The sequence below is a fragment of the Lasioglossum baleicum genome, chromosome 4 (assembly GCF_051020765.1).
Source record: "Lasioglossum baleicum chromosome 4, iyLasBale1, whole genome shotgun sequence".
Classification (NCBI taxonomy): Eukaryota; Metazoa; Arthropoda; class Insecta; order Hymenoptera; family Halictidae; genus Lasioglossum; species Lasioglossum baleicum.
The window spans coordinates 8,901,619-8,919,264 of NC_134932.1; the positions used below are offsets into that span (position 1 = coordinate 8,901,619).

Below are 17,646 nucleotides of genomic sequence, written 5' to 3' on the forward strand. Positions count from 1 at the left end.
CCAGCCGCGAAGATGTCATTATGTTACGCTGTCTAAATAATTTGGAAATTTAGATGAGTCAGATGAAAGGATCGAAACCAGACGGAAACAGATTATACATAATACATACAAGGTATCAAGGTATTGACGAGTCACATACACACATACGAGCGCACAATAGGCGCGTACAACCAAAAGACAGATCTGTCATGCTCCGAATCGAGAATGATTGAATCCATACTGATCTTTATTATCCATATTGATCTTTATTATCCATACTGATCGAATCCATGTGGATCTTTATGTAATTATGGTTGTTGAATATTTTCAAGAAATACTAGGATAGAAAATATGACAGAATTTATTAGTACGATTTGAATTTATTTCAGTTCTAAATACAAAGGCTACTACCACGGAAAATCAGATTTTATTTTATTCGAGTTTACACAGCAGACTACTTATCAGTAAATGTCATGCACATTCATTTTCAAGTATTTGTAGCGATTATAACATTATTTCAAATTATCTTTATCGATTTCTCGAAAGTGATTATCAGTGATTATCAGTGATTATCAGTGATTATGTATCGAGTTTGAACGTTTCTTTCTAGACTGAGTCTACTCTATATAGTATATAGGCTGTGGAAAGTGTAATTTAAGGTCAGAACTTGATGTGTTTAGGAACGCGAGATCAAATTAAAAGGTAGAACCGTAGTTAGCAACGAACGAACTGATCAGGGAGGGAGATGCCTGCAACGGGGAAGAACGGTTAGAGGGAGTCGCGACGCAGAAGGCCGCGGGAGAAGCAGTGTGAGCTCGTTGCAAAATGGCCACGTCCGACTCCAAAGCGCCTCTGCGAACCGTAAAAAGGGTCCAATTTGGCATTCTTTCTCCCGATGAAATAGTAAGTTCGTTATTTGTAAACGAGTGAACACGTATGGCATAATTTTTATCACGGTTTACGACACTATTTCATCATGAGTCGACATTTTATGATACCTTATCGTGCGGGAATGCATAAGATGTTACAAACAGACGCGCGTGTTCTTTTGATGGGTACTCTTATTAGTGTTGGCCTCTGATATTTATGAAAAAATTCAATGTTAGAAGACATCTCCAATAAAAAACCACTTATCTCACAATTATTCGTTTAATGTGAATATCGTGTATAATACATTTATTTGTGTTGAAATTTCTGATGATCGTGTAAAGAAGGTGGAACATTTGGATCTACTTACATATGTTTTTTGTATAATCCACATACAATTCTAATAATAAAAGAAGATGTTGCTGATCTACAACGACACATAGACAGTTGTATTTCTTTACTTCTATCAATGTCCTATTATTCCCTTTTATATTACATACCCATTTCAGAATTGCTAATACTTGGAAACATTCAAATATTTCAAAACTGTTACTATAGTTTTACAGTGTTTAGTTATATTATTATTACTGAGCAAAAATATTTATTCAATGTAGTTAGACAAAACATCAATTTATAATATAAAGTTGTCTGCTGAATGTAATGCTGTGAAATGTTTTGTGTAGCGTCGGATGTCCGTCACAGATGGCGGCATTCGTTTTCCAGAAACTATGGAGGGCGGTAGGCCCAAGCTGGGTGGACTTATGGACCCGAGGCAAGGTGTTATTGATAGGAACTCACGGTGTCAGACATGTGCCGGTAACATGACAGAATGTCCTGGGCATTTCGGTCACATCGATTTGGCCAAACCGGTCTTTCACGTTGGTTTTATAACAAAAACAATCAAAATATTGAGATGTGTTTGTTTTTATTGCTCGAAATTGCTTGTCAGTCCAGTAAGTATCAATTCTAAATACATCTCTCGATCTTAGGTTTCTTTATTGTAACGCTATTTTTCTCAACACAGCATAATCCAAAGATCAAAGAAATTGTCATGAAAACAAAGGGTCAACCGCGTAAAAGACTTACATTCGTTTACGATCTATGTAAGAGTAAGAATATCTGCGAGGGTGGCGACGAAATGGATATCAACAAAGAAAATCCAGAGCAGCAACCTGCGGAAAGAAAACCAGGTCACGGAGGTTGTGGTAGATACCAGCCAAATCTGAGAAGATCAGGCTTAGATGTTACAGCAGAATGGAAACACGTAAATGAAGATTCTCAAGAAAAGAAAATTGCGCTCACAGCGGAAAGAGCGTGGGAGATATTGAAGCACATTACAGACGAAGAGTCATTTATTCTTGGTATGGATCCGAAGTTTGCTAGACCGGATTGGATGGTGGTAACAGTTTTACCAGTTCCACCTTTGTCGGTGAGACCAGCAGTTATTATGTACGGCTCGGCGAAGAATCAAGACGATTTAACACATAAGCTAGCGGATATTATAAAGGCAAACAATGAATTAATCAGGAACGAGCAAGCCGGAGCAGCAGCGCACGTTATATCCGAAAATATAAAGATGTTACAATTTCATGTAGCGACGCTAGTCGACAACGATATGCCTGGGATGCCTAGGGCAATGCAGAAATCAGGGAAACCGTTGAAGGCAATTAAGTCTAGACTGAAAGGGAAGGAAGGTAGAATTCGAGGAAACTTGATGGGTAAACGTGTCGACTTCTCGGCGCGTACCGTCATCACACCGGACCCTAACTTGCGGATCGACCAAGTCGGTGTGCCGCGAAGTATCGCGCAGAACTTAACATTCCCAGAGATCGTAACGCCTTTCAATATCGATAAAATGCAGGAACTGGTTCGACGTGGTAACTCCCAGTATCCAGGAGCGAAGTATATCGTCAGAGATAACGGCGAGAGGATAGATCTACGATTTCATCCGAAACCGTCCGATCTGCATTTACAGTGCGGCTACAGAGTAGAGCGTCACATTCGCGACGGCGACTTGGTGATCTTTAATCGTCAGCCGACGCTACATAAAATGAGTATGATGGGGCACAGAGTAAAAGTTTTGCCTTGGAGTACATTCCGTATGAACCTTAGTTGTACGTCACCCTACAACGCTGATTTTGACGGAGACGAGATGAATTTGCACGTACCACAGTCGATGGAGACTCGTGCGGAAGTGGAAAACATTCATGTGACCCCTCGACAAATAATTACACCGCAGGCCAACAAGCCGGTCATGGGTATTGTGCAGGATACTCTCACGGCTGTAAGGAAAATGACGAAAAGAGACGTGTTCATAGAGAAAGAGCAAATGATGAACATTCTTATGTTCTTGCCGAGTTGGGACGGCAAAATGCCACAGCCCTGTATATTGAAACCGAAACCATTGTGGACTGGCAAGCAAATTTTCTCGTTGATCATACCGGGTAATGTGAACATGATCAGAACTCACAGCACACATCCGGATGAGGAAGATGATGGTCCGTACAAATGGATTTCTCCCGGTGACACCAAAGTCATGGTAGAGCACGGAGAGCTTGTCATGGGTATTCTTTGTAAAAAGACTCTGGGTACATCTGCCGGGTCTCTACTTCACATTTGTATGTTGGAGCTGGGTCACGAAGTTTGCGGACGGTTCTACGGAAACATTCAGACTGTGATTAATAATTGGTTGTTGCTGGAAGGTCACTCTATCGGTATCGGAGACACTATTGCCGATCCCCAGACCTATCTCGAGATCCAGAAAGCGATCAAGAAAGCCAAAGAGGATGTCATAGAGGTGATTCAGAAAGCTCACAACATGGAGCTGGAGCCGTCTCCTGGTAATACTTTGAGGCAGACTTTCGAGAATCAAGTAAACAGGATTTTGAACGACGCTCGTGACAAAACTGGTGGTTCTGCGAAGAAATCCTTGACTGAATACAATAATTTAAAGGCTATGGTGGTATCAGGTTCGAAGGGATCCAATATTAACATCTCCCAAGTTATTGCTTGCGTGGGTCAGCAAAACGTTGAAGGTAAACGAATTCCCTTTGGCTTCCGAAAGAGAACCTTGCCACATTTCATCAAGGACGATTACGGTCCCGAGTCCAGAGGATTCGTTGAGAACTCGTATCTAGCCGGTTTGACGCCGTCTGAATTTTATTTCCACGCTATGGGAGGTCGAGAGGGTCTTATCGATACCGCTGTAAAGACTGCAGAAACTGGATACATTCAGCGTCGTCTGATAAAGGCTATGGAGTCTGTAATGGTGCACTACGATGGAACAGTAAGGAACTCAGTAGGACAACTGATTCAGTTGCGATACGGCGAAGACGGTTTATGCGGTGAAACTGTGGAATTCCAAAACTTACCGACTATTAAATTGAGCAATAAATCATTTGAGAAGAAGTTTAAATTCGATCCAACCAACGAACGATATTTGCGTCGTATTTTCAGTGAAGAGATAGTCAGGGAGATGATGGGATCCGGCGAAGTGATCTCTGAACTGGAAAGAGAATGGGAACAATTGAATAAAGATCGTGGTGTGCTCAGAGAGATCTTCCGTAGCGGCGAATCGAAGGTGGTACTGCCTTGTAATTTGCAAAGAATGATCTGGAACGTGCAGAAGATTTTCCACATAAACAAGCGAGCGCCCACTGATCTCAGTCCTATGAAAGTCATACAAGGTGCGTGAGCGAATATTTCTATGAGTAATATGTAGGGCTTTTATGAAAGTTGTTTTGTACTATCTTCTAGTGTTAACACGCCTTGTATTGAATGTCTTGGCAAATATCTAACTTAACAAAATATATATTCAAAATTCTGATTCACAGGCGTGAAGGATCTCCTAGAGAAGTGTATCATCGTGGCCGGCGACGATAGGCTCAGCAAACAAGCGAACGAAAACGCTACACTGTTGTTCCAATGTTTAGTGAGGTCTACTTTATGTACAAAATGCGTTTCAGAAGAATTCAGGCTGTCCACTGAAGCCTTCGAGTGGCTTATCGGAGAGATTGAAACGAGATTCCAGCAAGCACAGGTACACATTGGACGATACACAATTGTGTATAGGATGTTTGCAATTTAAATATTTATGAACAATGGTATACTGACAAAAATGTATCTTCAGGTATCACCTGGCGAGATGGTAGGTGCCTTAGCCGCTCAGTCGCTCGGTGAACCGGCTACTCAGATGACACTGAACACTTTCCACTTTGCTGGTGTGTCATCGAAAAACGTAACCCTTGGTGTACCCAGGCTAAAGGAAATTATCAACATTAGTAAGAAGCCGAAGGCTCCTTCGCTAACTGTGTTCTTGATCGGAGCTGCCGCGAGAGACGCAGAAAAAGCGAAGAACGTTCTTTGTCGTCTAGAGCACACTACACTAAGAAAAGTCACAGCAAACACAGCGATCTACTACGATCCAGATCCACAGAACACTGTGATCGCGGAAGATCAGGAATTCGTAAATGTCTACTACGAGATGCCCGATTTCGATCCGACTAAAATATCGCCGTGGTTGCTTCGTATCGAATTGGATCGAAAGAGAATGACTGATAAGAAATTAACTATGGAGCAAATAGCGGAGAAAATTAACGCTGGCTTTGGCGATGACTTGAATTGTATATTCAACGACGACAATGCTGAGAAGTTGGTCTTACGAATTAGGATAATGAACAGCGACGATAAGTTCACAGGAGACACGGAGGAGGAGACTGTAGATAAAATGGAGGATGACATGTTCCTCCGGTGTATTGAAGCGAATATGCTTAGCGACATGACTTTGCAAGTATGTTTGATTCAATTTCATATAATAAAGTCTACCGGCACTAGTAAACCTAGTGTTAAGATTGGAAGAACATAATTTGTGATTTGAATATCTCTTTTTCCAGGGTATTGAGGCGATAGGGAAAGTGTACATGCATTTACCACAAACCGATTCGAAGAAACGTATCGTAATAACTGACACCGGAGAGTTTAAAGCAATTGCGGAATGGTTATTGGAAACGGACGGAACAAGTTTGATGAAAGTATTGAGCGAAAGGGATGTGGACCCGGTTAGGACATTCAGTAACGACATTTGCGAGATATTCCAAGTGCTGGGTATAGAGGCTGTGCGAAAATCAGTGGAGAAGGAAATGAACGCTGTGTTGCAGTTCTACGGTCTTTACGTAAATTATCGTCATCTTGCTTTGCTTTGCGACGTTATGACCGCTAAGGGACACTTGATGGCTATCACTCGTCACGGAATTAATAGGCAAGACACTGGTGCTCTTATGAGGTAGGTTATGAACGAAACATGTTCTGTGATTCATTATGAAAAGTCCGAGTGTCGTAGTATTACGCATGAATTTATTCTTCTTTTTAGATGCTCTTTCGAAGAGACGGTAGACGTTTTACTAGACGCAGCGTCTCACGCAGAAGTCGATCCTATGAGAGGAGTATCAGAGAACATTATAATGGGACAACTTCCGCGTATAGGAACAGGTATTGCTTTTATATAATATACATGTTTAGTTGCTAAATTTTTTTATTGTTCTGAATTAATACGTTTTATTGAATTCTCCAGGATGTTTCGATTTACTGCTGGACGCTGAGAAATGTAAAGCTGGCATTGAAATACCGATGGCAGTAGGAGCTGGCGTAATGGGAACCGCTGGAATGTTCTTCGGCAGTGTTGCCACGCCGAGTATGAGTCCTCAAATGACACCTTGGATGGGCGCTACTCCAGGCTACGGTGCATCAAGCATGTCGCCTGGTACGAACATTACACTAATTGTACTAATAACTAGATTGAAAATAGCTTGAAAATAATACAGACAATTTATATCAAGATCCTTAATTAATATGTTCATAACAAATGCAATTTTTAGCATTGGGAAGCGGTATGACACCCGGAGGTGCATGCTTCTCGCCATCGGGAGCGTCGGACGCATCAGGACTTTCACCAGCTTACTCTGCGTACTCACCACAACCTGGTAGTCCAGGAAGTCCAGGACCCAGTATGAGTCCGTACCCAATGTCACCTGCAGGAGGAGCATCGCCCAGTTATTCGCCTACGTCTCCAGCCTACTTACCAACATCACCGAGCATGACTCCATCGAGTCCCAATTACTCACCAACGAGTCCTACTTATTCGCCAACGAGTCCAAACTACTCGCCAACTAGTCCAAGTTATTCCCCAACGTCGCCTAGTTACTCACCGACCAGTCCAAGCTATTCGCCGACCAGTCCAAGCTACTCACCGACCAGTCCCAGCTATTCACCCACGTCACCGAGTTACTCGCCAACATCGCCGAGTTATTCACCGACGAGCCCAAGTTATTCGCCAACGAGTCCAAGTTACTCGCCGACGAGTCCCAGTTATTCGCCGACAAGCCCTAGTTATTCACCAACAAGTCCAAGCTATTCGCCAACGTCTCCTAGCTACTCGCCAACGAGTCCGAGCTACTCGCCGACGAGTCCGAGTTACTCGCCGACCAGCCCGAGCTATTCTCCTAGTTCGCCGAACTACACGCCAGCGTCTCCGTCATATTCTCCTACGAGTCCAAGCTACTCGCCAAGTTCTCCACAATATTCGCCTGCTAGCCCAAGCTATTCGCCGAGCAGTCCCAAATATTCGCCGACGAGCCCAAGTTACTCGCCCACGTCGCCTTCATTTGCTGGAACCTCACCGCAGTACACGCCAGCGAGTCCAACGTACTCGCCCACGAGTCCAACATACTCGCCGACGAGTCCGTCGTACTCGCCGAGCTCGCCGCAACACACAGCTTCCGGAAGCACACGATATTCGCCCAGCAGTCCGAACTACTCCCCAACCAGTCCAACGTACTCGCCAACGAGTCCTCAGTACTCGCCCTCGAGCACGAAGTACTCACCTACCAGCCCGACATACACGCCAACCAGTCCAAGTTACTCACCAACCAGTCCAACGTACTCACCACCGGTGCCAGGATACTCACCGACGAGTCCAACCTATTCCCCGGCGTCGCCAGCTTACGAAACAGATGATTAAGAGGTATTACGCATATCTGTACGACTGTTTATCACTGTACACTCATTATGGAGTAGATATAAGCGCGATAAACTGTAATTACCGCTGTTACGATTCTAATTTTTCTAAGTCCGTAAATATATATCTAGTGTATAAGCCTATATGCACAATTTATACGATTCTTGTAATTTGTCACCTATACGATTGTAGATCGAGCGAGATTTCATTTTGGTTACGCCGAGGAGAGGAGGGGATCAAGTGCTCGGGATGAGCACGGGTATAGGAATAGGAACCATGATGATGGAGAGTCATGTGTATTCTTGCAGAATACTATGGATTCAAGGGCACGTAGCAATTTGAACAAGTGAAATAGATTTAAATGAAGAAGATTATAAATGAAGTTGAAATAATATGTACACAGAAGAAGCTCTGCGTCCTCAAGTCCAAAGTATCCTGCGAGACTTAGCATAGTCTCTTTTCTACATTTTGATAAGACACGTTCGTCGTTCATTGAGAATACTTTTTTATTTGTTCAATTACCAGGCCGATGAATGGAAGGTCTGCTCGTATCAAGTTCGTGAGAACGAACGGTAGCTACGTGTGTAAGGAGAAGATACATACTAGACAACTTTTGTGGGTCTTCCTTGCGCTCACCTTGTGTCTGCGCGAGCCGTTCGATATAATATCGAGTTACAGTTTGCGTGGATACTTTTAAACCGCAACGTGAAAACCGGTTCGAGTTCCGCGTCGATGTCAGACAGTACGAATTACTCTACGAAATGAATCGCGAGAGGCTACCCTTGCTTCTCAGAGAGGCCAATTCGAACTTGTCGCTTCTGTTTGCCACGTTATGTGTCATCGACATATTCGGCGTCTTTCCAATCATTGCGTTGCCGCGCGCGATCGTCGAATGCGGTAAGTTTTCTTTGCCTATTTTGCGTTTACCGCAACGCCCGATCACCAATACAAAACTCATTGATACTCGACGACAATGACACTTTTAAGAAAACACCGCGAGACTTTTGTGAATAAATTTAATAAGCTAGCGTAGGACCATGTTTTGTAACATGCACCACGGCATACAGCGAGTCCCATTCATTTTTCGGACGCTCTCAAAATAACAATCACTTTTTAAAGTTACTGCATGTAAGGTTTATTGCAGTTAGAAGCCGAAAATCGTGAAAAACTGCAATTTTTATGATCTTTAAACGCTCATCGCAACGTCGACCGATTTTGATGAAATTTTCGGAATGTGTTTAACTGATACAGATCTACGAATTGAAAAATTTGTTCACAAATCGTATGGTTCTATTTTTAAAAAGTTATCGTCTTTTTTAAGAGTGTGCGAATATTAGTGAGAGTCACTGTACATCGTCTAACGGATTAGTTTTATAAACTATCATATTAATATATAAAAATATATATTATATATACATACACACCCACACACACACACAGTCGATTGTAAGTATAGTGTAACATTGTTTCAGAAAATATTTTATTTAAATTGAAACGATTTATATTATTGAAATTGTATCCTGAGTGATTATTGCAAAGAAAGTTTGTGCGATGAGTGCGCGAATAATCGTGAGAAAGAGAGAGAGAGAGAGAGTTGATTATTTGAAGAAAATAAAGTTGGTTAAATTGTTAAAAAATCTTGTATTGTATCAACCTAATTTTTTAGTTTAATCGTTGAAGATCTTTCTTACAGAGACGCGGAAAATGTAAATATTGATGCTGTGTGATTTTAGGATTGTACGGAATTCCTCTTGTTCTCGTTGTATTCGGCTTGCAAATTTATACTGCAGTTCTCCTCGGGAAATCATGGATAATTGCTACTACTCTGAATCCGCAAATTTCGCGGAAAAGTCGGTAAGACTATTATATTATTTGAAAGATACCACAATTTTAGAAATACTTATTAATTATTAGTTCTTTAATATTAATCTAATTTTTTCAGGCACCCCCTTGCTGCTGTAACCGAATTGACCTTAGGTCCTCGTGCAAAAACCCTGGTCACTATAATTCTAGATCTTACTGTGTTTTGTTGTAGTATACCTAACTTATTGGTTGGTACGTTCTTATTATATTTTCTGCTAATATTATAATTCATTATGCATATATTAATCATAAATGACTGATAAATTTCAGCTTCGCAAAATTTACAATTGTTTGGCCAGAAAATATCAGGGCAACAATTCGATCTATCTTTCTGCTATTGGCTTCTGGTTGTGGGTGTACTTTTGTGTCCAATTATGTGGCTTGGAAGTCCACGCGATATGAAGTAACTCATCCTAACAATTTCAGTAACATTTATATTACATGTGTTTGAAAAAATACAATTAGAATTCGATGCAAAATCTTGTATGCATAAGACATGTAAATTCTGTATTTTCGCTGAGTTTTAACTACTTTCAAAATTCAAGGTACACTGTATAAATGATTTTCAGATTATTGGCAGTATTTTCATGCACTGCGGTTGTGTTGACAGCGGTATTAATATGGTCGTGTATAATTACCGACGATCGAGAACTGAACACATTACCAGTGTCTACTTCTCCTTCCTGGGATAAATTTATTTCTGGGTAAGATTACATAAAAGTGTTGATTGTATTCCCAAAATTTAATACTATCCATTCTGCATATATATTTTAGTTATGGAATGCTGGCCTTCCAGTTTGATGTGCATCCTACATTAATGACTGTGCAAGTGGATATGCGTCGTCCTCAGGACATCAACAAGGCCGTTCTAATTTCTTTTTTCGGTAAAAGTATTCATCCTTCATCTGTATATGATTTGCTCCAATTTACTTCTATATAACCAATGTTATTTATTGTAGTAAGTGGTTCACTATTTGCTGTCACAACCAGTTTAGTTGTCTGGAAATATGGTGGTATTACAGCAGCCAATGTTTTACAAGTCATTCCAGGAAATTTCACTATGAGCGCAGCCATTCTACTTGCCTCTCTGCAACTCTGCCTTTCAAGTGCTTTAGGCCACTCAGCTCTCTTCCAGGATCTGGAAGATCAGTGGAACATTCATCCAAGTAAGAAATTGAAAATATTCTTTATGCATTTATGAAGAAATTAGTTGGGTGAAATGTAAAACAGTAATAGTAACGAAGTCATTAAGGGATGAAATCAATTTTTATTTTATTCCTGCATCCCACAATCAATGCAGAATATTTTTATTTCGCATAGAGATCCATCTAGTCATCACAAATAAAGGAGATATTTAGGTGGCTACATTTTGGTGGACCACCCTGTATTATTTTCAATCTATTAATCACATTAAGAAGGAAAATAAATTTCTAATTCACTTCAGTTTGTTCCGATTCAAATAGAACATGTTTATTTTGCATGAAGAGCAGAAGTTTATGCAAATTGCAATTTTTCAAGACGATATTTAAAAGAAGGGGAACCAAATAAAATATTATTTTCAGTGGCAGTAGCGTTTGTAGATCTGAAATACATCAAAATTTGACTAGATTCTGTCGAAGTAAATATTCTGGCATTTTCTGAAAATTTTCAGAAGTCATAAATGCATAAAGATCCGCAGTCTAATCATAACTATCATAACAAGAGAATTTTTCTCAGCATATTCGGGTTCTCGCACACCTCTAATTACAACATGTTTCCTTTTGCATAGCATTTGGATGGAAACGGTGTGCCATAAGGTCAGCCATCATCTTCCTTGGAGTGGCTGTAGGAGAGTCTGTGCCAAGATTCGACGTTGTAATGGCACTGATTGGAGGATCTCTAACAGGTCCATTAGTTTTTGTGCTTCCTCCATTGGTATATACAAGAATTATGGCCTTAAAAAGGAGGTCAATGCGCGTACCAACTCCGGAAGTATATTCTGGTTCCCAAAGACGTAGAAGCGTGGGAGGAGGCATTTCAACGGATCCAAGGGTCCATTCCAGATCAATATATTATGGTGTCCTAGGTGTGCCGAAGAATGAATACCATCGTTATTCGTACGTTTATTACGACGAGCTGGAAGATGAATACGACGAAATCGTGGATTATGAAGACGATGTTGTTGACACTGGGGAAACCAGTGAACAATATTTAATGACAACGAGGAACCATGATGGCGAACCAATATTCATAGATGCCAGTTGCCCTTATAGAATGCACAGAAGAGTTACTTCCGATCAACCGATACGGAAATCAATTCTGAACTGCACTGTTCGAAGATGGCACGATTGGTTCGGTTATTTAATCGTTTTGTTCGGCATTGCGGTGACTATTTCCTCGACGTACATTAATGTAAAAAATACAATTCGTTTCGTACAATTCACACCGCCATGTATCGTGAATGTCACAGCCTTCCAAATTCGTTCATCGACATAACTATCTCATAATCATACTCCGGATTTTATGCATTTACGACAAAAATGAGTGCGTGCAATTTGAAACAGTGAAAAGATTAAAAGACTTTAAAAGTATTAATATATTATTTTCACTATATTAAAATTATTAGTAAGAAATATAAATTTATATTTGGCTCCTGTGTCCTTTTGCATAAAGATCCAGAGTCTACTCATAATCAATCAAGAAAAATATTACTATATTTATGGAGTGTGCACAATAGGACATTTTACAATTGAACACGTTATCGCCTGAAGGTTCGGTGAATAATTTTTGATAAGACATAACATTACAATATTTATCTCACTAGCTGCTTGCGAGCGTTCTTCCAACCAACACGAATCGTATTTCACGTTTTTTAATAAAATTCAGTCACATTTTAACAGTAAAATATATACTTCTTCGATTCCCTATCCTTTTGAAAAATTCAATTCGAATTTTTTCTAGCGGATTCTATGTTTCTAGAATTATCAGCTAGGTGGCACCATCGTAATAATAAAAATTCGCGCCTTTCGATAAACACGTGGGTTTTCGAATTTTTATCGAACAAAAATCGACAAATTAGATACATCTATATTATTTTATAGATTTGTCTCATTATATTGAACAAATTGCGCCAACGATGGTACACTTTTCCATACATGAATATTGCATACGTAACTATATAGGTTTAATCGTTTCGTAACACGAGTACGCACGTGTTCGAACGTATCGAGCATTGCTAGAATCAGCTGATTCGATTAACTATTCTTAACCGCGAAGGTTACCTTGAAATATTCTTTCCAAAAGTGTATATATGTACCTACACTAACTTTCGTGTTTCGAAAAATAAATTCATCGATCAACGTTCATCGTGTGAACGGTGGAATAAATTTTGATCTCCAATTTTATCCATATTCATTGTATTCGTGGATGTTATTATACATTAGACGTCTGCTACAATTCATATTTAATTATCGCATTTTAATAATCGAACACGTGTTTATATTTTAGTATTTCTTTTCGCTCCGTGTATTTACTCCTTCTCTTCTCCCCAAATGAACGACATATTACGTCACATCATCCAACATTTTTTCTAACAATTCTAGTGGAGGGGATACGAACCAACCTGTGACGTTTACGAGCCAGATCTTACGATACTGTCCGCGCCAAACGAATGAGCCGTCCCCTTCGGATCCATTTTGTCTGTTAAGTTTTAATTCCATTCCTCGATCGTTCTTTGGGTTCCGATCACAGTCGAATAACAGACCTATCGATGATGATTCCAACCTGCATCAGAAATATCGGCGTGCAAACGTCAAAACGCAACGTAAGTACACAAATTTCACGATCTACGAATGACCTCTAGCTATTTAGTTACTTGCCAACACGTTCCATATCAGGGTCCTATTATAATTTTCTAATCGTACGATCATTTTTCTGAAACCTTGCGATTGATCGTTTGATCTTTCTTTTTTTATATCACCTGGTGTCTCGCCAGTTCGGGAGCTGGAACGAGGTAATTATCTCCTAAGATTTCTTTGTTATCACCGACCTCCTCACGCCGTGCTCAACTCTTCTATAACTACTTTGCTTAATCTTCATCAGGGTTTGAAACAGGCCCGAAAAAAACTGTTTGAAACTGTTACATTTCGGGCTTGATTGAAATAGTTACAAAGGACCGATACTCTAAATAACTGTTATGAAGTACTGAAATTTTGTTTGATATCGGTTTCAATTACAATCCTGCACAGATTGGATATCGATCCTCATGTCGGTTCTCGGATCATTATTTTGTTAGTCCTATAACGTTTCTAATATCTTTTTGCTAGAGAGTCGGAATAGCCTTGTCGACCAGCCGATGCTTTGGAAACGGTGGCAAAGAGACTAGCATCTTAGAATTTAGAACCAATATAGGACCAATATATAAGAACCGAGATAGGACTGAAAAAATAACATCCTATAATAGTTATGTAGAGTATCGGTCCTTCATAACTGTTTTCAAGCCCTGACCTTCATTGCACTGCCAAAGTTTAGCTTCAAAGTGTTACGTTCAGTCTGTGTACACTAGTTTTATGTTGCATCTTTTTATTTTTACGTAAACTCAGGCATTTATAAAGAAAGCAGCTATTTAGTGTTGGTCGATTTAGAAGTTAGGGTACAGGTATAGCGGAGCGGTAAAGATTGAGGATAACAGCGAGGTGAACAACACTGCAAAATCAAACAAACGTACATAATTAAATGCTTATAGTGAAGCGGTGACGAGAGCATAGAACGCTACGCTCACCTCGCCGCTCCACTATATTCCTGTACTTAGTCTAAGTTCGAGGTAGTACATAAAATGTAAGTTTATTCAGGTATTTGTATAAATTGTTTCTCTTACTAATTCCTCAATTATGAGTAGACAGCGGATCTTTATGCAAGATAAAAATTTTCCACCTGAATTGCTACAATCTGGAGTGAAATAGACATTTATTTTCTTTCTTAATATGTTTAATAAGTCAAAAATAATATAACAGTATTTTAAAATTCTTCTAATGTTTTTATTGCTTTAAATTACACCTACTCGTTTTTGTCATAAATGCATCAAATCCACTGTCTAATTATGAGTTACTGTATGCGATGTGCTACAGCTCGCAGAATCGGATGGAGGGAATAACGATGTTTTCATATGTTTCCAGGTGGTATCCTTTTTCTTCAATAAGAAGAACAATTATGCCACAGAAGCTACATTTGAAACGAAACCTTTCCGATTGCATAAACTGGACAGCGGACCCTCCACTCAAGTCAAACTAACTAGGGAGGATGCCTTAGATATGTACAGAAAGTTGCACACGGTTCGTCGTATGGAAACATCTGCGGGAAATCTTTACAAAGAAAAGATTGTCAGAGGTTTCTGCCATCTGTATTCTGGCCAAGTAAGAATAATTATCGTTGCAACACATAATCATTCAGGAAAACCCTAGTAACACAAGATCTATGTTCCTTCCATAGGAAGCCTGTGCAGTTGGTATTAAAGCTGCTCTTAGAGAGCAAGATGCTGTGATCACAGCTTACCGTGCTCATGGATGGACTTACTTAATGGGGGTTGAACCATTCGGTGTTCTAGCCGAATTAACTGGTAGGAAAGGAGGCAATGCGAAAGGTAAAGGTGGTTCCATGCACATGTACTGTAAAAACTTCTACGGTGGAAATGGCATTGTCGGTGCTCAAGTGAGTATTACAAATGTTTGCATATCAACTGCTTGCATATCACAGACATATAAAATACACAGGTGCCATTAGGAGTTGGAATTGCTCTTGCTCAAAAATACATGAACACAGGAGGTGTATGCGTTGCATTGTACGGCGATGGTGCAGCTAATCAAGGACAGGTATTCGAAGTATACAATATGGCTAAATTATGGGATGTTCCCTGTATCTTCGTCTGTGAGAACAATGGATACGGTATGGGTACTAGCGTCGACCGTGCTTCTGCTAGCACAGACTATTACACAAGAGGAGATTACGTTCCTGGAATTTGGGTTCGTTTCTTGGATAAATAATTATTAGACAGCGGATTTTATGCGTTTATAACAAAAATGAGTAGGTGTAATTCGACACAGTGAAAAAAAATTAGAATTTAAAAACGCTGTTATATTATTTTCGACCTGTTAAACATATTAAGAAAGATAAAGGAGGTATTTTCACGATCGTACTATTTGAAAGAATGGTAATTATTTTCACGGCGCTCAGGTTCGATCAATTTCTACACTTAAGCGTTATCTGGTTCAAACCCGAATCATAACGTTTCATGCCTCTCTTAGCTATATTCATTTAGTGTAGAAATTGATCGAACCTGAGCGCCGTGAAAATAATTACCATTCTATATTAAGAAAGAAATGAAAATTCTATCTCGCTCCAGTTGATTGAAAATCAGGTAGAAAATTTTTATTTTCCGTAAAGATCCGCTGTCTAATAATAATCATTAACTAAGATTATTAAAGAAGAAACTAAAATGTTTGAGTATATTATCAGGTGGATGGTATGGATGTGTTAGCCGTTAGAGAAGCTACAAGGTTCGCCGTGAATCATTGCACATCCGGCAAAGGACCTATCGTTCTTGAAACTGTGACGTACAGGTACAGCGGTCACAGTATGTCTGATCCTGGTACTAGCTACCGTACAAGAGAGGAGATCCAGGAAGTCAGACAAACTCGAGATCCCATTACTGGTTTCAAAGAACGAGTCTTGAACGCTAATCTCATCACTCAAGATGAAATTAAAGTATGTTCTTTTCTGTTAGATTGGCGAGAAAGTAATTTCGATATTTTTCAAGGGGTAGACTCGTCTTTCCAGGATTGCAAGGATGCGCCTTCTCATTTCTCGATAATGCAAAGATGGGGGTTTTCAGTGGTCGCTCTCAAAAGTCCCATTTTTACGTTTGCGAGGCGTAATTTACGTTATTCGGCATCATTCAGCTGTCGCAACTTTATGCTTCCAAATAGTGCAAATTACGTCTCGTAAACGTAAAAATAGGATTTTTAGGGGCGACTGCGGCCTAGATTGATCTTTTATCTAGCGCTTTTGATTACTGAAAAACCCCGTCTTTGCATTATCGCAATCCTTGAAACCCCCTTAAAATACCGAAATTACTTTATTGTCAACCCGATATATTCCTCGATACAGAATTTTTTTGGTTAACTGTCGCGACATTATCTACAAAATTGTTCTTCCACAGGCAATGGAGAATGAAATCAAGAAACAAGTAGACAGTGCTGTGAAAGCTGCCAAGGCGGATACCGAAATTCCTGTGAGCGAGCTCACCGCCGACATTTATACCGATTGCAAAGAAAAAGAAATCCGCAATATAACTCCATTCAACCCTCTGACGCACACAAGGCTAGGACCCGCAGTCAACGCTTAAACGAATTCACGCGGACGGATGTTCACCGAATTAAATCGTATTAAATCTTGTTAATGAAAACAATACCTGCCAACGTAAAAATTCATAGTTTGTACAAAGAAAAACAACAAAAAAAAAGAAAACATAAGTTTCCCCGGGGGAGAAACCACCGAAATTTAGACGAAACAAATAGAAGATCCTTGGAGAACTTCGTTTACCACTTAACGGTTCAGTTGTATATATACGATATACACGCGATATATATATTTATTTTATTTATAGATATATAAAATAGAGTGTACCGTACGGTACATTCGTACATAATGAGATATTCACTGCCACATTGTATCCGGCAAGCTTCTATGTACATAATACGCTTACAACTGTGAATCGAAAAACAGTAAACGGTATCGGACGACGATTCAAAGGGTAATATCTCAATTGTTTATTTCTCTTTATCCTGATTGCGTCATACGTGCTTATTATTAGATAGAACCATCGAAATAAGGAATTTCTTTTATAGTAGAAGAAATGATGAATATGTAAAACAGATTAGATTCCATTTGAA

At 39.7% G+C, this 17,646-nt stretch overlaps 3 protein-coding genes and 1 long non-coding RNA gene across 6 annotated transcripts; 3 read left to right on the plus strand and 1 right to left on the minus strand.

The window, feature by feature from the left end:
• Positions 1-681: 681 nt before the first annotated feature.
• Positions 682-8,594, plus strand: Rpii215 (RNA polymerase II subunit RpII215). Of its 2 annotated transcripts, XM_076422321.1 has the most exons (10): positions 682-882; positions 1,530-1,799; positions 1,871-4,532; positions 4,680-4,885; positions 4,976-5,635; positions 5,739-6,127; positions 6,215-6,333; positions 6,416-6,604; positions 6,720-7,864; positions 8,051-8,594. In XM_076422321.1, the coding sequence occupies exons 1-9, from the start codon at positions 805-807 to the stop codon at positions 7,859-7,861; spliced, it is 5,715 nt and encodes a 1,904-aa protein (XP_076278436.1). In that variant the 5' UTR covers positions 682-804; the 3' UTR covers positions 7,862-7,864; positions 8,051-8,594. The 2 variants fall into 2 exon arrangements, with proteins under 2 accessions (XP_076278436.1, XP_076278435.1); XM_076422320.1 differs by having other exon boundaries at positions 683-882; positions 6,720-8,594.
• LOC143208184 (uncharacterized) lies at positions 8,559-13,804 on the minus strand. The gene is made up of 3 exons (XR_013008858.1): positions 13,021-13,804; positions 11,459-11,836; positions 8,559-10,859 (listed from the first exon to the last, which is right to left on the minus strand). It is a non-coding gene; the product is annotated as an uncharacterized LOC143208184 (long non-coding RNA).
• Positions 8,607-12,196, plus strand: Mah (solute carrier family member mahogany). Its single transcript, XM_076422331.1, has 8 exons — positions 8,607-8,755; positions 9,592-9,712; positions 9,801-9,913; positions 9,992-10,124; positions 10,291-10,425; positions 10,496-10,605; positions 10,681-10,887; positions 11,490-12,196. Exons 1-8 carry the CDS (start codon positions 8,620-8,622, stop codon positions 12,194-12,196), a joined length of 1,662 nt encoding a protein of 553 aa, XP_076278446.1. The 5' UTR covers positions 8,607-8,619.
• Positions 13,303-17,511, plus strand: LOC143208177 (putative pyruvate dehydrogenase E1 component subunit alpha, mitochondrial). Of its 2 annotated transcripts, XM_076422334.1 has the most exons (7): positions 13,303-13,523; positions 13,695-13,712; positions 14,875-15,111; positions 15,188-15,406; positions 15,469-15,717; positions 16,211-16,459; positions 16,914-17,511. In XM_076422334.1, the coding sequence occupies exons 1-7, from the start codon at positions 13,470-13,472 to the stop codon at positions 17,097-17,099; spliced, it is 1,212 nt and encodes a 403-aa protein (XP_076278449.1). In that variant the 5' UTR covers positions 13,303-13,469; the 3' UTR covers positions 17,100-17,511. The 2 variants fall into 2 exon arrangements, with proteins under 2 accessions (XP_076278449.1, XP_076278450.1); XM_076422335.1 differs by lacking the exon at positions 13,695-13,712.
• Positions 17,512-17,646: the final 135 nt, after the last annotated feature.